A 20,090-nucleotide genomic window follows, 5' to 3' on the forward strand; every position below is an offset into this window, starting at 1 on the left:
TTAGACTAATAAATTATTAGTCAGGCTATCAAGTTTTACCAATCATCTTGATCCAGAAACAAATCTATAACATTAACTCCACAAATTGAGAACATCTCATTCAGCCTTATGTTGAGAGGTCACCACATTGTGAATGATCAAGACTAGGGGCTGTTTGTGCACTGAGAGAGACATTGAGTGGAAATCATTTGAAACTCTATGCCCGACCCTTTCAAGTAGTAAGAGTTTCATTCATGGGTGGTTTGTGATTGCAGAGAAAGAATCATTTCAAATCGGTTCCATCTTTTTGAAACACCCTGTAAAATTGGTGAACTAAATAACTCCTGATATGGTGAAAATCAGTTGCTGATGTGGCGGCTACTGCTGCTTCTTCTTTGCCACTTTTTCACTTAAAAGTGACTGAAAGTCACTAACAATGCTAAAAACAATACAATGCATAATTTAAAATCAAACATATAAATACTATAATAGCATTAAACATAGGAGCACTAAAACTAGTTAAGTTAAAACTAGTAAGACTATTAAACATCTATTAGAATACATAAAACACTACAGAACACTCTTGGTTCAGTCTTCAAAACTATTACAGTAAACCAAAAGGGATGTAACGAAGGCATATACCACCATAACCAGATCTGGCATTACAGGGAACATCGTGAAACATGGTGTTGGAGCAGCATTCTATGCACAACATGGCTTGATAAAAAGACACAAAATGGGGGGGGGGGGGGGAGTCCTAGAGCAAATTAAGTCCGAACCCTTCCACGGAACCAAAATGACTAAACTAAGATTGTTGTACTTTGGACATTATCATGAGAAGAGATGGCTCACTAGAAAAGATAACAATACTTGGTAAAGCAGAAAGTAGGAAAAGAGAAAAGGTCACACTACAGGTAGATGGACTCTAGAAAAGACGCCTGAGTTTGCAAGACCTGAGCAGGGCTGTTGATGACAGGGTGATCTGAAAATGTCTCATTCAATAAGATTAGAATGAAGTCGAAGTCAACTAAAGCAGTTTACAAGATTTTCCTCTCAGAGAGGTCTGGAATAAAAACGTACGTAAGTATATGCATAGACAAAGTTGTTTATTACGACTGCTAAAGGCTTAGATAACATGGTATGGTATGAAAAAATGTTATAACTGTGATTTATGGTTGCTTTCGGAAACATATGAAGTTTGTATCTGCTTTAAACAAATGTTTCCTTCAAAGATTTAACTGGGCAGCAGACTTAAAGAATATTTTTGTTTTTCTTGTATTCACTAAAAGTTATAAAACTGTCTTTTACTAATGTAGGAGGCCTTTCTGCAAGAAAGTTCCTTAAAATACTCTGACGGCTTTATGGATATTTAAGGATATGTGCGTATCTGACTAAAAATGCATCCAACTCAAATTTCAATCATGTGCAGGACCACATTTTTGGGATTAACACTTTATTTGCTATTTCGGAGTGAAAATAAAGATAGTTTCTTTATTCTAAAAATATTGTAAAAATTAAACTATAAAATTCTTTTTTTAAAAAAAAGAAGCAACCATACATTTAAAACTTTAGTCAGTAAAACATTGCTATATAGTTACAATGTACCCACAATCAATCTGATATCCTCACTGACATGTAATTGCTGTCTAAAGCCAAAAGATTTTCCATTTTTTTTTACTATATTTGTATTTGACCTTTCAGTCAAGCAAAGTTATTTCATACAATACAATATTATTTCATACAATGCCTTTTTAAAAGTACAATTAAAAACAGAATGTGGGAGTGGTCAGTAAGACAGCCTACTCTTATCTTCATCAATAATATACTTAGGGTAGTAGTGGGACTGAGAGATGGGTTATCCTTGAATATATTTGAGCCCAAAAAAGCATATTTGGCACAATACAGTTAATCTGCCACATTTGTTGGGGTTAGAAGAACAGGACCCCCACAAAGGTGAAAAAACATGAACAAAGACATTGCTATGTTTTAACCTGAGAGTACATCCCTTTAGGAAAATCTAGGTTTTCTAGCAAGACTTTATGGTCAATTTCTGCTGGAAACTGACCACAGATTTCCACTGGAGGACTTAGAGAGAAATCACTAGGTCTTCCAGTATGACAAGAGGAAGTTGATCCCAGGACTACACTGGACAAAACCGATTCCTAGAGAGAACATTTTAAATCAAATCCATGATTAAGAAAATTCACAAAATTCAAAACTGCAAGTGTGAAGGGATAATTATACAGGCATACCACAATTAATAATGAAACACTCTCCCTATGGAGGCAAGGATAGTTCTTCTTGTTCCGCTGTTATCAACTTAAATCAGTTTTGTATGATTGGACTTTTAGAAACTGAATGGGATAGGCTTTTTATGATACACTGTATATTGTTTGTACAGTGGTTTGAGCACCAGGCTATCAATTTTAATATTTTAAAATTATTTTATTCCTTTAATTTATTTTATATTTATGCTCTCATCAAAGTTTCAGTATAGTTCTTAAACCTGTATTTTAAAAAAATTATTAATCACCCTGAATACCATGGTGATACAAAATATACGAAAATAGCAACAACAGGCTTCTTTCCACCAAGTCTTTTTATATCAACCTAGCCACTGTTTTACTGCTCATCTTCTGCTTAGTTAGAAAGATTCTTAGAAGCATCAGTCTTGGAAGCAGAAAGAGAGCTGGTGGAGACAGACTTTTGATGTTGGGTTGCAACAGCATTATCTGCAGTAAACAACACAACACAGCTTAAGCTAAAAATAATGGGACTATGCTTCAGGTGACCCTACCAGTACTGCAGCTGTCTGTGCATGCCTACAACAGGCAACGTAAACAGCTCAATTCAGAATCCCTTACTCAACATTTACTCAACAGAGGGAAAGGGGCACAACAGACAGAATAATCTCACCTGCAGATCCTAGTATGTTAAAAAGGATGTATCTATATACTTGACCAAGAAAATTGAAATTATAAGAAAAGTAGAGGCTAGTGAAAGAAAACATTGTCTCTGGGTGCATTTTGGAAGAAGCTTTCAAGTGGTCTGCTGGAGATTCAAAATATTTTTGTTTACTTTTGCAAGCCTGCTTGATATGGTTGTTCCATTTCACATGTGCATACCATTATCCCATAAACATGGCCTATTGCACTTCTTTTTTTGTGATGTAGGAATCTATCTCCATTCTGTGATATTTCTGCCTCTGATATCAAATTTTGTTAGAAATAAATATCTATAAATACATTATTTGTATATACTACTTTCTAATAGAAAATATAAGGAGCCTCCGGTGGCCTAGGGGATAAAAGCCTTGTGACTTGAAGGTTGGGTTGCTGACCTGAAGGCTGCCAGGTTCGAATCCCACCCGGGGAGAGTGCGGATGAGCTCCCTCTATCAGTTCCAGCTCCATGCGGGGACATGAGAGAAGCCTCCCAAAAAGGATGGTAAAAACATCAAAACATCCGGGCATCCCCTGGGCAACGTCCTTGCAGACGGCCAATTCTCTCACTCCAGAAGCAACTCCGGTTGCTCCTGACACGAAGAAAAAAAATAGAAAATATATATCAGACACATGTCATCCCATGAATACCTGTAGTATTGTGTTATCTTGGGTATTTTTAAGATGGACAGGGATCTGAAAACACTGTAGTCAGAAACAAACTAATTTCTGATTAAGCTGGGTAGAGCTTGAAAAGAGACTGGTAGCCAGTAAAGCTGTCATGAGTGAATCTGGCACTCTTTGCTAGTTCTGCTTAATGCAGTGGTTCTCAACCTGTGGGTCCCCAGGTGTTTTGACATAAACTCCCAAAAATCCCAGCCAGTTTCCTAGCTGTTAGGATTTCTGGGAGTTCAAAGCCAAAACATCTGGGGATCCACAGGTTGAGAACCACTGGCTTAATGGTTTGGCCACAGCATTCTAGATAAGCTGAAGTTTCAAAATATCTTTCAAGGCTTACTCACCTGTGCATCTACGGATAAGACCTACAGGGCTCCTTTGGTTGGCAGCCAAGGGAGGCCCCTTAGCCCTTGCCTGCAAGTTCACCGGTTGATGAGCTTTCATCTGCCCGCCTGCCCCTCAGAACTACAGGGCCTCTGTCAGCTAGCAGCCATACCTGCAATTTATTTCCACTGTGTAATAGTCTCCCCCTTTTGATTTAAAAGGGGGAAAGTGCAACTATTGTTTTGTGAATTGTGTACTTGATCTATATAAACCTTCTATAGCCTTCCCTTCGCACCAAATGGGACTCAAAATGGCTAACCAAAAGGCTAACATGTTTAATGTTGGCTTCTTAGAAATAAAAACAATTGGTTTCCAATCTAAATATGATCTTCCTCAACATAAGTTATATTGTGAATGACTGGGTGAAAGCATAAATGGGAAGCTATTGCCCTTGTATTACTTCATCCATATCGTATTATACACATAAGCTTTTTTGCAATGAAGGTTCAGATCTGTTTTCATGCAGGAACTGAAAATGCAATCTCAGCACTAGCTCATTGGAAACATACAATTCTGTTTGAGATCTGATCTGAGGCAAAGAAGAACAAACTAACCAGGGAAAGGGTCACATGAACAGCATTTGACTGGAGGCTAGAAAATTAGCTGGCATTGCTGCTGAATAAGTAGCCTTGTGGGCTCAATTAAGACAACCAAGGAACTGAAATGGCACAAATTGCAACTGTCCTATTGCTCTTCAATTGACAACAAATGGATTTATATTCAAGAGTGGAGCTGAGCATTTAAGGAAGGAAACCCCCTTGCTGAAGAGTTCCCCAAAATAAGGTTTGGAAAAAAAAACAGTTAAGACATTATTGCTTGGTCAGCTAATAAAACATGGTCTTAAATGATTTTTAACAATAATGATTCAATTTTAATCAGCTATATAGAGGGAAGATTGAGGATCTTCAGTTTTTTAAATAGCAATGGGTTAAACCCTTGTGACGGCTGAACTGCTGACCTGAAGGTCTGCAGTTTGAATCCACGAGACAGGATGAGCTCCCATCTGTCAGCTCTAGCTTCCCATGCGGGGAAATGAGAGAAGCCTCCAACAGGATGGTAACAGATCTTCTGGGCAACTTCTTTGTAAACGGCCAATTCTCCCACACCAGAAGCGACTTGAAGTATATTTTCAATTCTCTTCTGACATAATAAAAAGTACCTTAATATGTACTTTCTACAAATTGAACGGATCACTATATGATGGTGCACAGTATAAAAAAGAAGACAGTTAGGGGATGGATTTGTGTCATTATCAGCCAATGGAATCAGTCAATCTATTCTTTCTTTCTCCACCACACAGTAAAGCAAGTATCAGCATATTAACGCTTGGACCACTGCCACCTGGCCAGGAGGCCAACATGACAGAAATCTGCCTGAAGCACATTACTGTTTCACAGGAAGAGGATTCAGGAACCTTATAGTGCACACTGATTGAGGCAGAGTGAATGATCCCAATTATATCAGACAAAAAGCAAACTGTAAGGAGAGAAACCAAAATGCATTATAAAAATATACATCGCTTGTTAATAATAAGCCAGTTCAGCACTAGTAATGAAAGAATCCCTAGGAACTAGAATATTGACTTATGCAAGAAAAGTATAACACTACTGTCTTCTCTGAAATATTGTAAGTCTCAGGATGCGTATAGGAAATGAACTTGAGTTTTTTGGAGGTACAGTATATCTTGAACCATAGTGGATAGTTGTTGGTCAACTGGAACACGTTTGCAGCTAGAATACATTTTTGTATCTAGCACTATCACAGAAGGTGTAAGTGGCAGTATTGGTCAAAAGCACATTTTGTTGGTTCCTTTTAGTATAGGAACTCCACCCAATGTTAGGGAGAGAGGAAGTTCGTATTTTTGTGTATGCTATTATATCATTGCAAGCTATAGTTCTCCAGAAGCTTGGGTGCCTTGAAAATGAGTCAGCATGGAGTCACTACAGCTTTCAATTAATGCAGAGTGCCATGACATATCTCATGACATTTATGAAACCTGGGTGCATAATTCAGGCCATCGTGCAACAACCACACTGCTGTTCAGTTTTTCCAGCCAATGCAATCTTCTATCTTTAAGAGTATAGAATTCTGCATCTGGCAATTTAGCTTAAGAAACAGACTTGCAGAAAAAGTCCCAGATATACAGAAAAAAACTGATTTATCCAGCATGTTTCAAAATAAACACCTTTTTAGGAGCCCATATGAATGTTAATTTTTAATCTACAGTAGAGTCTCACTTATCCAACATAAACGGGCCAGCAGAACGTTGGATAAGCAAATATGTTGGATAATAAGGAGGGATTAAGGAAAATCCTATTAAACATCAAATTAGGTTATGATTTTACAAATTAAGCACCAAAACATGTTATATAACATATTTGGCAGAAAAAGTAGTTCAATATGAAATAATGCTATGTAGTAATTACTGTATTTACGAATTTAGCACCAAAATATCACGATTTATGGAAAAAAATAGACTACAAAAATGCGTTGGATAATCCAGAACCTTGGATAAGCGAGTGTTGGATAACTGAGACTCTGTTGATTTGTAACCACAGTAAAAATAAAATATATAAACATTCATCTAACAAATGCTGGAGGAAATGTGGGCATATATTTTCACATGTGGTGGGAGTGTCCCAATATTTCTGAATGTTGGAAAAAGATATTTTAAAGAACAAGTCAAATAAAGCAGGACTTGTCTCTATATTTTGTGACAATTAGGAAGCATTAAATCATAAAGATTATCTGAATTTGAAAAATCAGGAGTACTTCTTCATTGAAGTCAGGTATAAAATATTTGGGAAATAATTCTTATGGAAAAGTTGACATCTACAGTACAAGACGATAGAAATGCCCTAAAATCACTTTACTGATTTTATTATTGCATTCTTTGGGCATTAAATTTTGCCAATTTCTGTAAGCCACCCTGAGTCCCCTCGGGTGAGAAGGGCAGGGTATAAATGTTGTAAATAAATAAATACTAATTTCATCAATGACTACAGAGTTTCCATTTCACTCACATTTTGACCTACAGAAAAATTATTTCTTGAATGATTACTTGTTATTTTTTCATGCTATGAATTTATGGACCAAGGATTTCAAATAAAACCTGATAATCTACCTTTTGGGGAAAATAAAATTGAATGCCTGGTGAGTTTGTTGTTTGTCCTGTTAAAAAAAGAAAGACCTTTAAAACTATTTCATAGTAACAACTTCATTTTTTAAAAGAATCGCCTTTCTGAAGTAACTCTGAAAAAAAAGTTATTCTCTTCTGAGCACCTGAGGTTTTCATCCACTCTCCACTGAAATGTACATATTACTTGGCCTGTTTGCTAATTAGCTACAGTAGAGTCTCGTTTATCCAACATAAATGGGCCGGCATATCATTGGATAAGCGAAAATGTTGGGTAATAAGGCAGGATTAGGGAAAAGCCTATTAAACATCAAATTATGTTATGATTTTACAAATTAAGCACCAAAACATCATGTTTTACAATAAATCGAAAGAAAAAGCAGTTCAGTACATGGTAACGTTATATAGTAATTACTGTATTTACAAATTTAGCACAAAAGCATTGCAATGTATTGAAAATATTTACTACTAAAAGGCAGACTGCATTGAATAATACAAAATGTTGGATAAGCAAAGGTTGGATAAGCGAGACTCTACTGTACTATCTTCTTCTGGTGCCCTGTCTCCTATTCCAACTTTGCAAGTGGTGTGGATAATAGCAGCAAGAGGCAGGAACTAGTGGAATGCAGGCACTCCCCAAGTTATGAACAAGATAGGTTCTGTAGGTTTATTCTTAAGTTGAATTTGTATGCAAGTTGGAACAAGTACATAATTTAAGTATAACTCCAGCCATACATAGACAGACAGCTTTGGACAGCATAGGAAAGGGTTAGCACTCTTGTGGTGTTTGTTTTGCTGGCTGTGTTCCTGTTCAGAAGATTTCTCATTATTGGATTTTTTAAAAATTGGCATGTTGTGGAAATAAAGCTTGGTGAGAAAGCTTCAGTAGAGACCCCTTTCTCCCATGATAACTCATTCAGGGGTGAATATTACTTCCCAGGAATAGATTTCTCTCACTTCCTATTGTCTTACCCCCATTTGTATCTATGGGTCGTTTGTAAGTTGACTGTTTGAAACTTGGGGACTGCCTGTCCTACAATTGTATTAGCAGAACACAAATTTGATGGCTTTTAGAAGATGTTGCAGGATTGAGTTCTTAAGAAAAATATTTGGCAACTGGTTTACAGGAAATCTGATTAAAATGGCTGCAAATATAGGTGCTTTATACTCTATTTCATTCTTTTGAAAAAAAATGAAGGATGAATGTTTGTCCTTCATAAGGACTAGGGTGTGTTGTTGTGAGTTGCCTTAAGTGCAGGAAAAGCAGGAAACTATTATTTTGTTTTATATATAAAATTAAACAAACTACTGTAATACAATTTGAGGGAAAGAAGAACACGCTGCCTAAACAATACAGAAAGTCTCTCTGTCATTTTGTATGCAAAATAAAACAATTTTGATTAACTTGCCAGATATTACTGAGTTGTGTCATATACCTTCTTGACAACACTATAAAAACAACACTGTCCTCAATAAATAAAATCCAAGATGTATTGTGCTGCAGTCTAATACACACACATACTATTGAGCTAATGTTTAAAGGGTTAACCTAGTTTCGAGCCAAAGGTTAAATATCTTCATTCAGTTTTGGAACACAGCCATAGGGTTACTAATGAGCAAACAGCTAATGGATGTAGTTCAACTAATACTCAATCAAGTGCAGAATATATAAGTCTTCTGCAGTAATGGTACTATGACATCATAGGCAAATTATCTGATTAAAATTAAACCAGAATCATACACCATGCAACTTTCCTTCTCTGTAAAGTATATGGCATTGGAATAATTTTAATGTTCACTTTCATCATTCTATGCATCAGATACCAATCACAATTTAATTAGCAATTAACAACATCCACCAAAGAAACACGCAGAAGCAATGCATATTTGCCAATACTGACTTGTGTTGTCATAGGGGGGGATTTTGCAGATTGCATAACTAAAATAATCAAATTTATGATTCTTTATTCCACTCTGCAATTTCCTATATTGATAAGCATCTTTTGACAAGTTTATAAGAAACTATCTTCATTCAAGAGGGGTATTCTTATCAAAATTGCAGGTGATATCAAATTAAGAGCTAATACCACCAATAATGGAGCCCCCGGTGGCGTAGTGGGTTAAATTGCTGAGCTGCTGAACTTGCGGACTGAAAGGTCAGCGGTTTGAATCCAGGGAGTGGGGTGAGCTCCCGCTATTAGCCACAGCTTCTGCCAACCTAGCAGTTCGAAAACATGCAAATGTGAGTAGATCAATAGGTATCACTCCGATGGGAAGGTAACGGTGCTCCATGCAGCCATGCTGGCCACATGACCTTGGAGGTGTCTACAGACAATGCCAGCTCTTTGGCTTAGAAATGGAAATGAGCACCAACCCCCAGAGTCGGACATGTTTAGACTTAATGTCAGGAGAAAATCTTTACCTTTACCTTACCACCAAGAATAAGATTAAAATCCAAAATGACTTTAACATGAAATTCAATAGGGAGAATGAATGTAAGCTTCTATACTTATTCAGAAAAAATGATTCAGATACAGGATGGGGAACACTGCATTTGACAATGGTACATGTAAAATGGATCTTGAAGTCTTAGCAGACCACAAGGTGAACATAAGTGAAAAGTGCGATGAGACAGCTCTATTTTGCTTTTGTCAGACCTCATCAGGAATACTGTATTCTATTCTGGGAACCACAATTCAAGAAGGATATTACAAGCTGGAACATGTCCAGAGAATGGCTATCGAGATTATCAAAGATCTGGAAGCCAAGCACTTAGGGAGCTGAATATGTTTAGCATGGAGAAAAACAAATTATGAGGGGACATGATAGCCATGTTTAAATATTTGAAAAACTGTCATACTGAGGAGGAATCAAGTTTGTTTTCTGCTACTCCAGAGACCAGGTCATGGAGCAAGAGATTAAAACTACAGGAAAAGATTCCAGCTAAACCTTAGATTGGACTGCTCTTGGACTCTATGACAGCACTCTTCCAACTCTACAATTCCTTGATTAACCACAACAGCAAAATGTTAAAGGAGAAAGATGCTCACTGGGATTTGTTAAATCCTTCACACCAATAATTTCCAGAATCTAAATGTTAACCTGTTATTTATCTCCTCTGGATGTGGAGTAAGAGCTTATTAATTTTTTCATTGCTACTATACAGGGGAAAATTGTCAGGACCCAGATTTCTTGTCCAAATGTGTCACCTTCTGGGAAAAAAGAAATCTCTGTTCATTTATACTAAATGTAGGATTTATCACATTTTCAAAAGTATATGAACATAAATCCATGAGAATCCCAAATAAAGAATTAGCTGTTTTAAGTTAAAAATCATCTTAAGAACCAATGAAAGCTTTTAAAACCAGTTTAGCTGCAGACAAAATTAATTGCACTTCAGTCCCATTGGTTTAAAAAGACTTAATTACTAACTTATCCCATTGATTTCAACTAATGTTATCTAAATCCAACTCAACATCTTAACTGAAACAAAGCTTTTAAAATTTTACTTGATTCAATACAGATAAGCTACGGTAATTGTTCTACTTTAGCTATCACTCTTTCGAGGCGCACTGGATGAAGGGTACAAAATCCACTTTATAATATGGCTACAGAACTGCATGCTGGTAGACAGAAATTTCAGTTTAGAAACAGTGATGGCAGATTCCAGTTCTTACTTGGCCATAAAACTCACAGGCTGGCTTGGAATTTCAAATGTTATTATAAGGCCAAGTTTGGATTTGAAATTGGATAATCTCAGCCCAAATCCAAACTCCTTATAATGGAAATGTTTTTATCTATATAATACCCATTTTACATCCCAGTGCAATGAGATACACATTCATATTTACAACAAGATAAAATAGATGCAGCCATGCAATATGAGTTTATGTCTTACTTCTACACTCTCTCCAAGAAGGCTGCTAGATTATACAATCTCTGACAACTATCCAAAGTTTAAAGCTGCAACAACTTGCAAATTCCAGGTACAGTATAGTCTCACTTATCCAACATAAATGGGCCAGCAGAACATTGGATAAGCGAACATGTTGGAAAATGAGGGATTAAGAAAAAGCCTATTAAACATCAAATTACATTATGATTTTACAAATTAAGCACCAAAACATCATGTTTTACAACAAATTTGTCAGAAAAAGCAGTTCAATACACAGCAATGTTATGTAGTAATTACTGTATTTACGAATTTAGCACCAAAACATCACAATGTATTGAAAAGGTTGACTACAAAAACATTGAATACTAAAAGGCAGATTGCGTTGGATAATCCAAATAGCTGGATAAGCGAATGTTGAATAAGTGAGACTCTACTGTATTCACCTGCAACTCACATCATTCTTAGCGAAAATGGCCAGTGACGAGGCATGCTGGGAGTTGCATTCCAAAACTACCAAGGGGAGGGGTGTCACAATTTGTTTCACCTAATAGAATTATTAACTATAAGCAAGCATAACATTAAACTTGAAATGAATCCCACTCTTCAAAACAGTGCATATATTTTATTTTTAAAATCTTTTTTTTTAATGTTAAACATGTAGGATGGAGTCAATCAATATTATACCCCTTTCTGAATAAAATGCATTCAAAACATTGGGAAATATTAAGACCTCTAATCACAAAACCAATCATAAGTGAATAAAAAGATCCTGCACACTATTAGCATAAAAAAATGAAAGAAGCATATAAATCTTCATTCACTGAATTATTTGTGCAACAATGTTTATGATTCATGTAAAGATCATCGAAACCCAATGACCAAGAAGTATAGAAAAGCAAGTGACAGACTGAACCTTTTGCTTGACTCTTTATCTGCCTTTCAAACATAGGACAGACTTCCATAATATAACAGAACAGCAATAACTAAGAAAATTAACATGCGGCATCAGGGTGGATACAAAGGTAGATAGATTTCGAGGCAATTACTTGTAACAATAACAATTAAAAACTAATTCCTGGATTGATCATACACTCCAAACATTCTGTAAATCAACATCCACCTGCCAAGGTATGTCTCTGCACTTGGTTTTAGTGACTTGACTTTTGGGGCCCATGTGGGAAAAAACCCTGCTCCATATTGTGAATTGCTTCAAAGCTGAAGTCTACCTACATGTTTTACATCATCATCACTGTTACCACCTCCACAGCCTTCTTTTATTAGACTTGTTGTTAAAGGAAACTTCATTCTTGCCATTATCTTAAGAGACCCGTTAGGCAGAATATACACAAATACTCTTAAAGTAAAAAAAATACTGTATTTTGTCAGGCATATATATGATGATATACATCTGTTGTATTACTTATCAGTCTCTACAAAAATCTCTGTAGAATCAGTATTCATAGAGTTGAGTGATTTTTTCCAATCAAAAAGCTTATCTCAAATCAGCAAAAATTTGAAAACCAACAGGAAATTTGTACTCTTAATTTATTATGATTAATTTATTTAATTTATTTATATCCTGCCCGTCTCACCCTGAAGGGGACTTAGGGTGGCTTACAACAAGGGCACAATTCAATGTCTTGAACACATATCAACATAAACAACATATACAAAATATCAATTGTTGCACTAGGAATCGCTGTGCAAACACTGGGTCCCACAACCAGGATCTAACTTTCTTCCTGAAGGTCAGGAGGGAGAGGGCTGATTAACAGTGTAACTAGATGTCTACACGAAACAATTATTTCTGTTCAAAATAAACATATAGAACTGGCTTTGAAAACCCCTGCTCCTGATTTTTAGCAATTCATGATTCCCTTTGGCCCAAATAATATTAAATATCATGTACACTGCAAATCAAAGGATGTAGAATCTACACTGCAGAACCAATGTAGTTTGGGTCAATGCTATGAAATCCTGAGATTAGTAATTTTATTACGTCTTTAGCCTTCTCTGCCATAGAATGGTAGTGTCTCCCCAACCACAACTCATGATTCCACAGCACTGAGTTAAAGGGGTATCAAACTGACTACAGAACTTGCCTTGCCAAGTGTGTTTGGTACTATGATCTGCTGCCAGATAGGAGGAGACAAATAAATAAGCCAGAAAACCATGACTTGCACAGGAGAGCAGAGCATTTTGATACAAAGCCAATGTATACAAGGTAAGAACAGAATGACATATTCTCAGCTGCATTAACTGATTTAGTAATACAGGCAAGAGATCTGGCCCTCACAGACCAGGAAGTGGGGAATGAAGAAAAAGGTGGAACAAATAACAGAGGACAACTAGATCACAACACTAAGCTTCACGATCCAAGTGGTATCATCTCTACAATATGTAAATATAATTGCAATAGTCTAGTTATAGCTAAACACTCAAAGTATTCCAAAGTCTAGTTGAAGGCTTTCATGGCCGGAATCACTGGGTTGTTGTGAGTTTTCCGGGCTATATGACCATGTTCCAGAAGCATTCTCTCCTGACATTTCACCCACATCAATGACAGGAATCCTCAGAGGTTGTGAGGTCTGTTGGAAACTAAGGAAGTGAGGATTATATATCTGTGGAAGGTCCAGGGTGGAAGAAAGAACTCGTGTCTGCTTGGGGCAAGTGTGAATATTGCAATTAATCACTATGATTAGCATTGAATGCCCTTGTAGCTTCAAAGCCTGGCTACATCCTGTCTGGGGAATCCTTTGTTGGGAGGTGTTAGCTGGCCCAGATTGTTTCATGCCTGGAATTCCCATTTCCAGAGTACTGCTCTTTATTTACTGTCCTGATTTTAAGAGTATTTTAATACTGGTAGCCAAGTTTTGTTCATTTTCATGGTTTCCTCCTTTCTGTTGTCCATGTGTTTGTGGATTTCAACAGCTTCTCTGTGTAGTCTGACAGGGTGGTTGTTAGAATGGTCCAGAATTTCGGTGTCCTCTTGAATCAAGGAACTGCAGACTAACCAGAGAAGTCAGCCATAGCAGAACATTTGATGAACCAACCTGGACACAGCATATCCTCTCACCTCTGCAGGAGTCTACCATATACCGTGCAGCTGTGCATAAGTGTACATAGGGACCACCAGACACAGCATTGCCCAAACATGAAATAAGGAACATGAAATGCACTGCAGACTAACTCAACCAGAGAAGTCAGCCATAGCAGAGCACTTGATGAACCAACCTGGACACAGCACATTATTTGAGAAAACAGAAATGCTGGACCGCTCTCACAACTACCATATCAGACTACAGAGAAGCCATTGAAATCCACAAACATGCGGACAATTTCTACAGAAAAGAGGAAACAATTAAAATGAACAAAATCAGGCTACCAGTATTTTAAAAAACCCTCTAAAATTGGAACACTAAATAATGAACAACACTCTGAAAGCAGAGGAATTCCAGACATGAATCAATCAGAGCCAGCTAACACCTCCAAACAAAGGATTCCCCCAGGCAGGAATGAATCTTGCAAGGCCATTAATGCTATTCAAGGTGATTAATTACAACATTCTCACTGTCCTTCAACAGACAAGAGTCCTTTCTCCCGCCCTGAACCTTCCACAGACCACCCTTGCATAGTTTTCCAAGAGACCACACAACCTCTGAGGATGCCTGCCATAGATGTGGGTGAAACGTCAGGAGAAAATGCTTCTGGAACATCGCCATACAGCCTGGAAAATGCACAACAGCCCACTATTATAAAGTCCTTTGGTAGGAACTGTGTGCCCCAAAGAAATGCAGCTTCGCATGAAAGGGGATGCCAGCGATATGGCTTCTAGAGAAAGCAGCCCCCATATCTGGAGAAGCCTCAAGAGGGCAATCTCCGTCTCTCTCTGTGCGCCGCTTACCTTAAGAATATCCCCGCGTTTGAAACTGAGCTCGTCATCTGCGGTGGCTTTGAAATCGTACTTGGCGACGGCTTCCATGCTCGGCCCGCTTTTGTGCTGCTCTGGCGGGGGAACGGGGCTCTCGCCGAAGCCGCCTCCTTCTCCTCCAGTCCTCTCGCCCGGTTCGTGCGCCCTTTCTGCGGGACCCCTGGCTCGCTCCTGGGCACAGAACGACGGGAGACTGCGAGGGCCAAGGCACCCTAGGAGGAAAGGAGAGGGGACATGGAGGGAAAGCCGTCCGGATCAATGGCAGAGAGACAGGGAGAGAAAGACCGCGCCCTCCGCCTCGCCCTCCTCGGCGCTCCACTCCGCTTGGCCGCTTCCTCTTTCTGCAGCCGCTCTCCCTCCCCTCCCTGGTGAAGGCTGAGTGACAGGCGCGGCGCCCAATGGCAGCGCCGGGGAAAAGGAACACGGGAAGACTCCGCCCCCTTCGCCGACCCATCCCCTCACGCCCCCAAGAAGACCTCCTCTTCTTCTTCCTCTTCCCTCTGGAGAGGCTTCAGCTCACTCCTTTAGCCCAAACGTGGGCAAACTTGGGCCCTGCAGGTGTTTTGGACTTCGATTCTCACAATTCCTGGCCCCAATTCCTGAGGCCAGGAATTGTGGGAGTTGAAGTCCAAAACACCTGCAGGACCCAAGTTTGTCCTGTTTAGTCACTAAAGAACGTTTTATTTGCCTTGACTCGATTGAAGCCTCCGTCCCAACCCCTCTTCCCAACGAAGTCCACGTGAGCTATCCATCATCACCACCACCCAGCCCCACCCCTTCCCCATTTCCAAACACGCAACGGCATCCCACGGTTCCCAGCATCCCAAAGAGTCCCCAAGAGACAAAACCGAGGGCTTTCCAGTTCCACTGCGGGGAGAGGAGACAGCCCAGTACAGCCCAGTAATTTCGATGAGACAGTAAAAGTCGAGCTAGTAGAATGTCATAAGTGCCACCCCGCCTCGCTCTTTCTTAACTGTATCATGGCCCTGCTGTCAGAGAAGGAAATATGGGCCTTGCTTCTAAAGCTCACCGCCAATCATCCCCACATGCCATGTTCTCAAGACATACAACAGCTGTGCCAGAAACACTAGGCTTTGAACAGGTGCATATTCTATAAAATACTCTGGAAACAAGAGATACATAATATTTTAAGAGCAAGAGCAGTCGGTTTTGAGTTATTATAATAAATAAAAAATCTTTATTTATATCCCGCTTTTCTCCCTCACAGGACCCAAAGCGGCTTGCAACACATTAAAGTCACATAAACAACAAAGTACAGTAGAGTCTTGCTTATCCAACATAAACGGGTCAGCAGAATGTTGGATAAGCGAAAATATTGCATAATAAGGAGGGATTAAGGAAAAGCCTATTAAATGTCAAATTATAAGCACCAAACATGTTTTACAACAAATCAATAGAAAAAGCAATTCAATACACAGTAACGTTATGTAGTAATTACTGTATTTATGAATTTAGCACCAAAACATCGCAGTGTATTGAAAATATTGACTACAAAAACATTGACTAATAATAATACTTAATTTTTATACCCCGCCTCCATCTCCCCGAAGGGACTCGGGGCGGCTTACATGGGGCCAAGCCCGGATAAAACAGCAAGCAACATACAATAACATCAGAAAATACAAACAAAAAGTAAATTAACATTCTAAACATAATAAACATATGTATAAAAGACAATCATGGTAAAAACATAGATTTGGCCCCCAAGTAGATAAAATGAAATGAACTGGGTAAAGTGCAGTGAGTGAAAATTGTAAACAAGGTAGATATTTAGGTGCTATCATCGAATAGAAGAGCAACTTGGGTGGGGGAACCATGTGGCTATAGTACACGAATAGGGCAAGATAAAAAAATAGAATCGGGAGCGGGGTGAATTCCTGCTGTTAGCACCAGCTTCTGCCAACCTAGCAGTTCAAAAACATGCAAATGTGAGTAGATCAACAGGTAACGCTCTGGCAATTAGACTTGATGCCAGGGAAAAACTTTTACCTTTACCTAACAGACTGTGTGTATTTATCTATTTATTTACTGTTTTTATATACTGCTTTTCACACCCGGGGGGAGGGGGACTCAAAGCTGTTTACAACATATTAGCAAAATCCAATGGCTAACATACATGTAAAACCAAATCATAAAATCTAAACAAGAAACCTATAACTATGTGTTAATATCAATAAGACCATTAAACATAAGCTATAACAACATTTAGACATAAAAAGATAGAATTAAAACACCTAATATAAACATTAAAATCACATGATCCAAAATCGTAGACTGGGGCCATTCCAATTATCAATGGCACATACTCCCCATTTATTTATTGCACTGCATTACTTTACTGGCTAAAAGCTTGGTCCCACAACCATGTCAATGTTTTCTTTCTGAAGGCAAAGAGGGAGGGCGCTGATCTAATCTCACTGGGGACAGAGTTCCAGAGCCAAAGGGGCCACCACTGGGACGGCCCTGTCTCTCGTCCCCACCAACCGCACTTGCAAAGCAGGTGGGACCAAGAGCAGGACATCCCCAGAAGATCTTAACCTCCGAGATGGTTCATAGAGGGAGATACGTTTGGACAGGTAAGTTGGGCCAGAAATGTTTAGGGCTTTCTAGGCTAAACAAATGCCTCTTTTTGAGGAAATGCCAGTTTTGACTTTAGGGGAAATTATGTGCTCAAATTTATGCAAATGTGTTTGCCCTGATTATTAAACAGTATTACAGTTACAATGATCATGCTTTTTAATGATCATGCATACAGTCCATTCAAAGAAACCAAGACTCTTGGAACTAGTGAGGCATTTCACTTTTTAAATAAGGCTTGCAAAACTGCCTCTCTGGTATTGCCGGAAAATATTTACACTTTACAGAACTAAATATGAGGTAAGAACTTTGAAAACTACCCACAACATGTGGGCAGAGTGGGCGGATGGAAAGCTATACAGTGAGACTACCGCAGGTGCTGTATCTCATCAGTAGCAATCACCACCACCTATCACAGTTTTGTGGGCATTGCTAACTGGAAGACGTTAATGGTGCCGTCAGCACTGTACACTGGGCACAAATGTTGAGAAATTGTGATTTCTTTGTGTTGACGAAGGCTTTCATGGCTGGAATCACTGGGTTGCTGTGAGTTTTCCAGGCCATATGGCCATGTTCCAGAAGCATTCTGACACATGGCCATACAGCCTGGAAAATTCACAGCAACCCGGTGATTTCTTTTATAATAGGAATATCTTAGAAGGTAGAAGTAACAAGAAGTGAAAGCATGTACTGATTCTTTCCTCTTCAAATAGCAATGCGCACAGCCCTATTTATAATTAATCTTAAGATCACATACCATCCAATAGGGCTTACTTAAGGGTTAAGTGTACATAGAATTGCAGCATTCCATTATTTACTGCTCATGGTCTACAGCACAAGGAAAGTCAAGGTTTCCCCTTCACAAATGCTCTGGAAAAGGACACTACACAGCCTTTTAAAAATAGTAATAGCATCACAGTTGCTTCAATAGTCAAAACAGTAGTAACTTTTCAATACTTACACATCTATATTTAGCTAGAATAGGATTACATAGAGGAGTCCTTTCAAGTTAGAGGACTTAAGATTTAATGTATACGTTTTAGTTAAACAATTTAGTGACTAAATGTGCATATGTAAAAATATTGGTTCTGAAGACACATACTTTGTGTAGTTTGATTGTACATGTATGTATCATAACAAGTGCTCTTTATGTAAGAAAAAGGGACTCTCTCTTTCAAGGCCACAATTGACAAGCACATGCAGATGGCAAGCACTTTAATAGCTGCATTGCATTTTTTTAACCAAATGATTTGTTGCCCAGATAATACTTACTTTCTAGTTGAATTAAAGTCTGTCATAAATTTAAACCAAATAAGTACTGTAACTGACTAAATGCTGCAACCCCAATTAGAAACAAGGAACTACAGAAAATCATCATTTGTGGAAAATTTTTAGTATGTAACCATAACATTCAAAAACCCATATGAAGAGAATTCTTTCAAGCAATTAATTTTTAAAACTCACAAGTCACATGACACAATTAAGGATTTTCGGTACAACTGTAAGACAAGCAGCCTTACAGTTGTACAGAAAATCCTACATACATGTGTAATCAAAGACTTTGATATTTTAAAATAAAAACTATTAGAAATATTTGTATGTTATAAATACACTCCTATTTATGTACACACATTTATATATACATAAAATAACAGCCATATTTTGCAAATCCAGATTTGCAAAAATGATGCTCGTACAATCTCAACTTTTTACAGGTACTCTTAAAATCTTAACAATTTATGCAAGCAAATATTCTTACCCCACAACCATCTGCAGTTGTTCTAAATAACTAGACATCAATCCACTTGCCAATTTGCCAGGGTGGAGGCCCTCAGCCATCTGGTGATGTTTAACTTCTACTGTAGTTTATGAGTAGGTAACTATATTAGAAATCTGTTTCAAATATCAGAAGTACTCCTACATGTAAAGATAAAGGTTTCCCCTGACATTAAGTCCAGTCATGTCTAACACTGGGGGTTGGTGCTCATCTCTATGTCTAAGCCGAAGAGCCGGCATTGCCCGTAGACACCTCCAAGGTCATGTGGCCGGCATGACTGCATGGAGCGCCGTTACCTATCCGCCGGAGCGGTACCTATTGATCTACTCACATTTCCATGTTTTAGAACGCTAGGTTGGCAGGAGCTGGAGCTAACAGCAGCCGCTCACGCCGCTCCCAGGGTTTGAACCTGGGACCTTTCGGTCCCCAGCTCAGTGCTTTAACGCACTTCGCCACCGGGGTCCTCTCCTCCATGATCGCATCCAAATTAAAGAAGAAACTGCATATCTTACATATCTCCTTCGCAAACAAGAGGTGGGTGGATATAAAACTGGCAGTTACACTACATAAGTATGAGGCTAGATAGCAAAGTAACATTTGTGGTCCACTATAAAAGAAAACTAGGCTCCTAAGCAGCCCTAGCCCCATAAAAGATAACTACTTGTGGTTACTGATCCTAACCCTGCTTAATTTCCCCATTACACACTTATTTTGTCTCACTACTTCTGAAGACCTCAAAAGCCTGCTGTATACTGAAATATGGGCTCCTGA

The 20,090-nt window shown here is 38.5% G+C and overlaps 1 protein-coding gene across 1 annotated transcript in view; it reads right to left on the bottom strand.

Annotated features, from left to right (window-relative positions):
* The window catches only part of grb2 (growth factor receptor bound protein 2), a 67,134-nt gene that overhangs the window by 41,319 nt on the left and 5,725 nt on the right, over positions 1-20,090 (bottom strand). Inside the window, exon 2 of the mRNA XM_003217209.4 lies at positions 14,918-15,156. Within this exon, the coding sequence (XP_003217257.1) occupies positions 14,918-14,995 (78 nt within the window). The 5' untranslated portion in view covers positions 14,996-15,156. The remainder of the gene's footprint in view (positions 1-14,917; positions 15,157-20,090) is intronic.

This window comes from Anolis carolinensis, chromosome 2 (assembly GCF_035594765.1).
Source record: "Anolis carolinensis isolate JA03-04 chromosome 2, rAnoCar3.1.pri, whole genome shotgun sequence".
Taxonomy (NCBI): domain Eukaryota; kingdom Metazoa; phylum Chordata; class Lepidosauria; order Squamata; family Dactyloidae; genus Anolis; species Anolis carolinensis.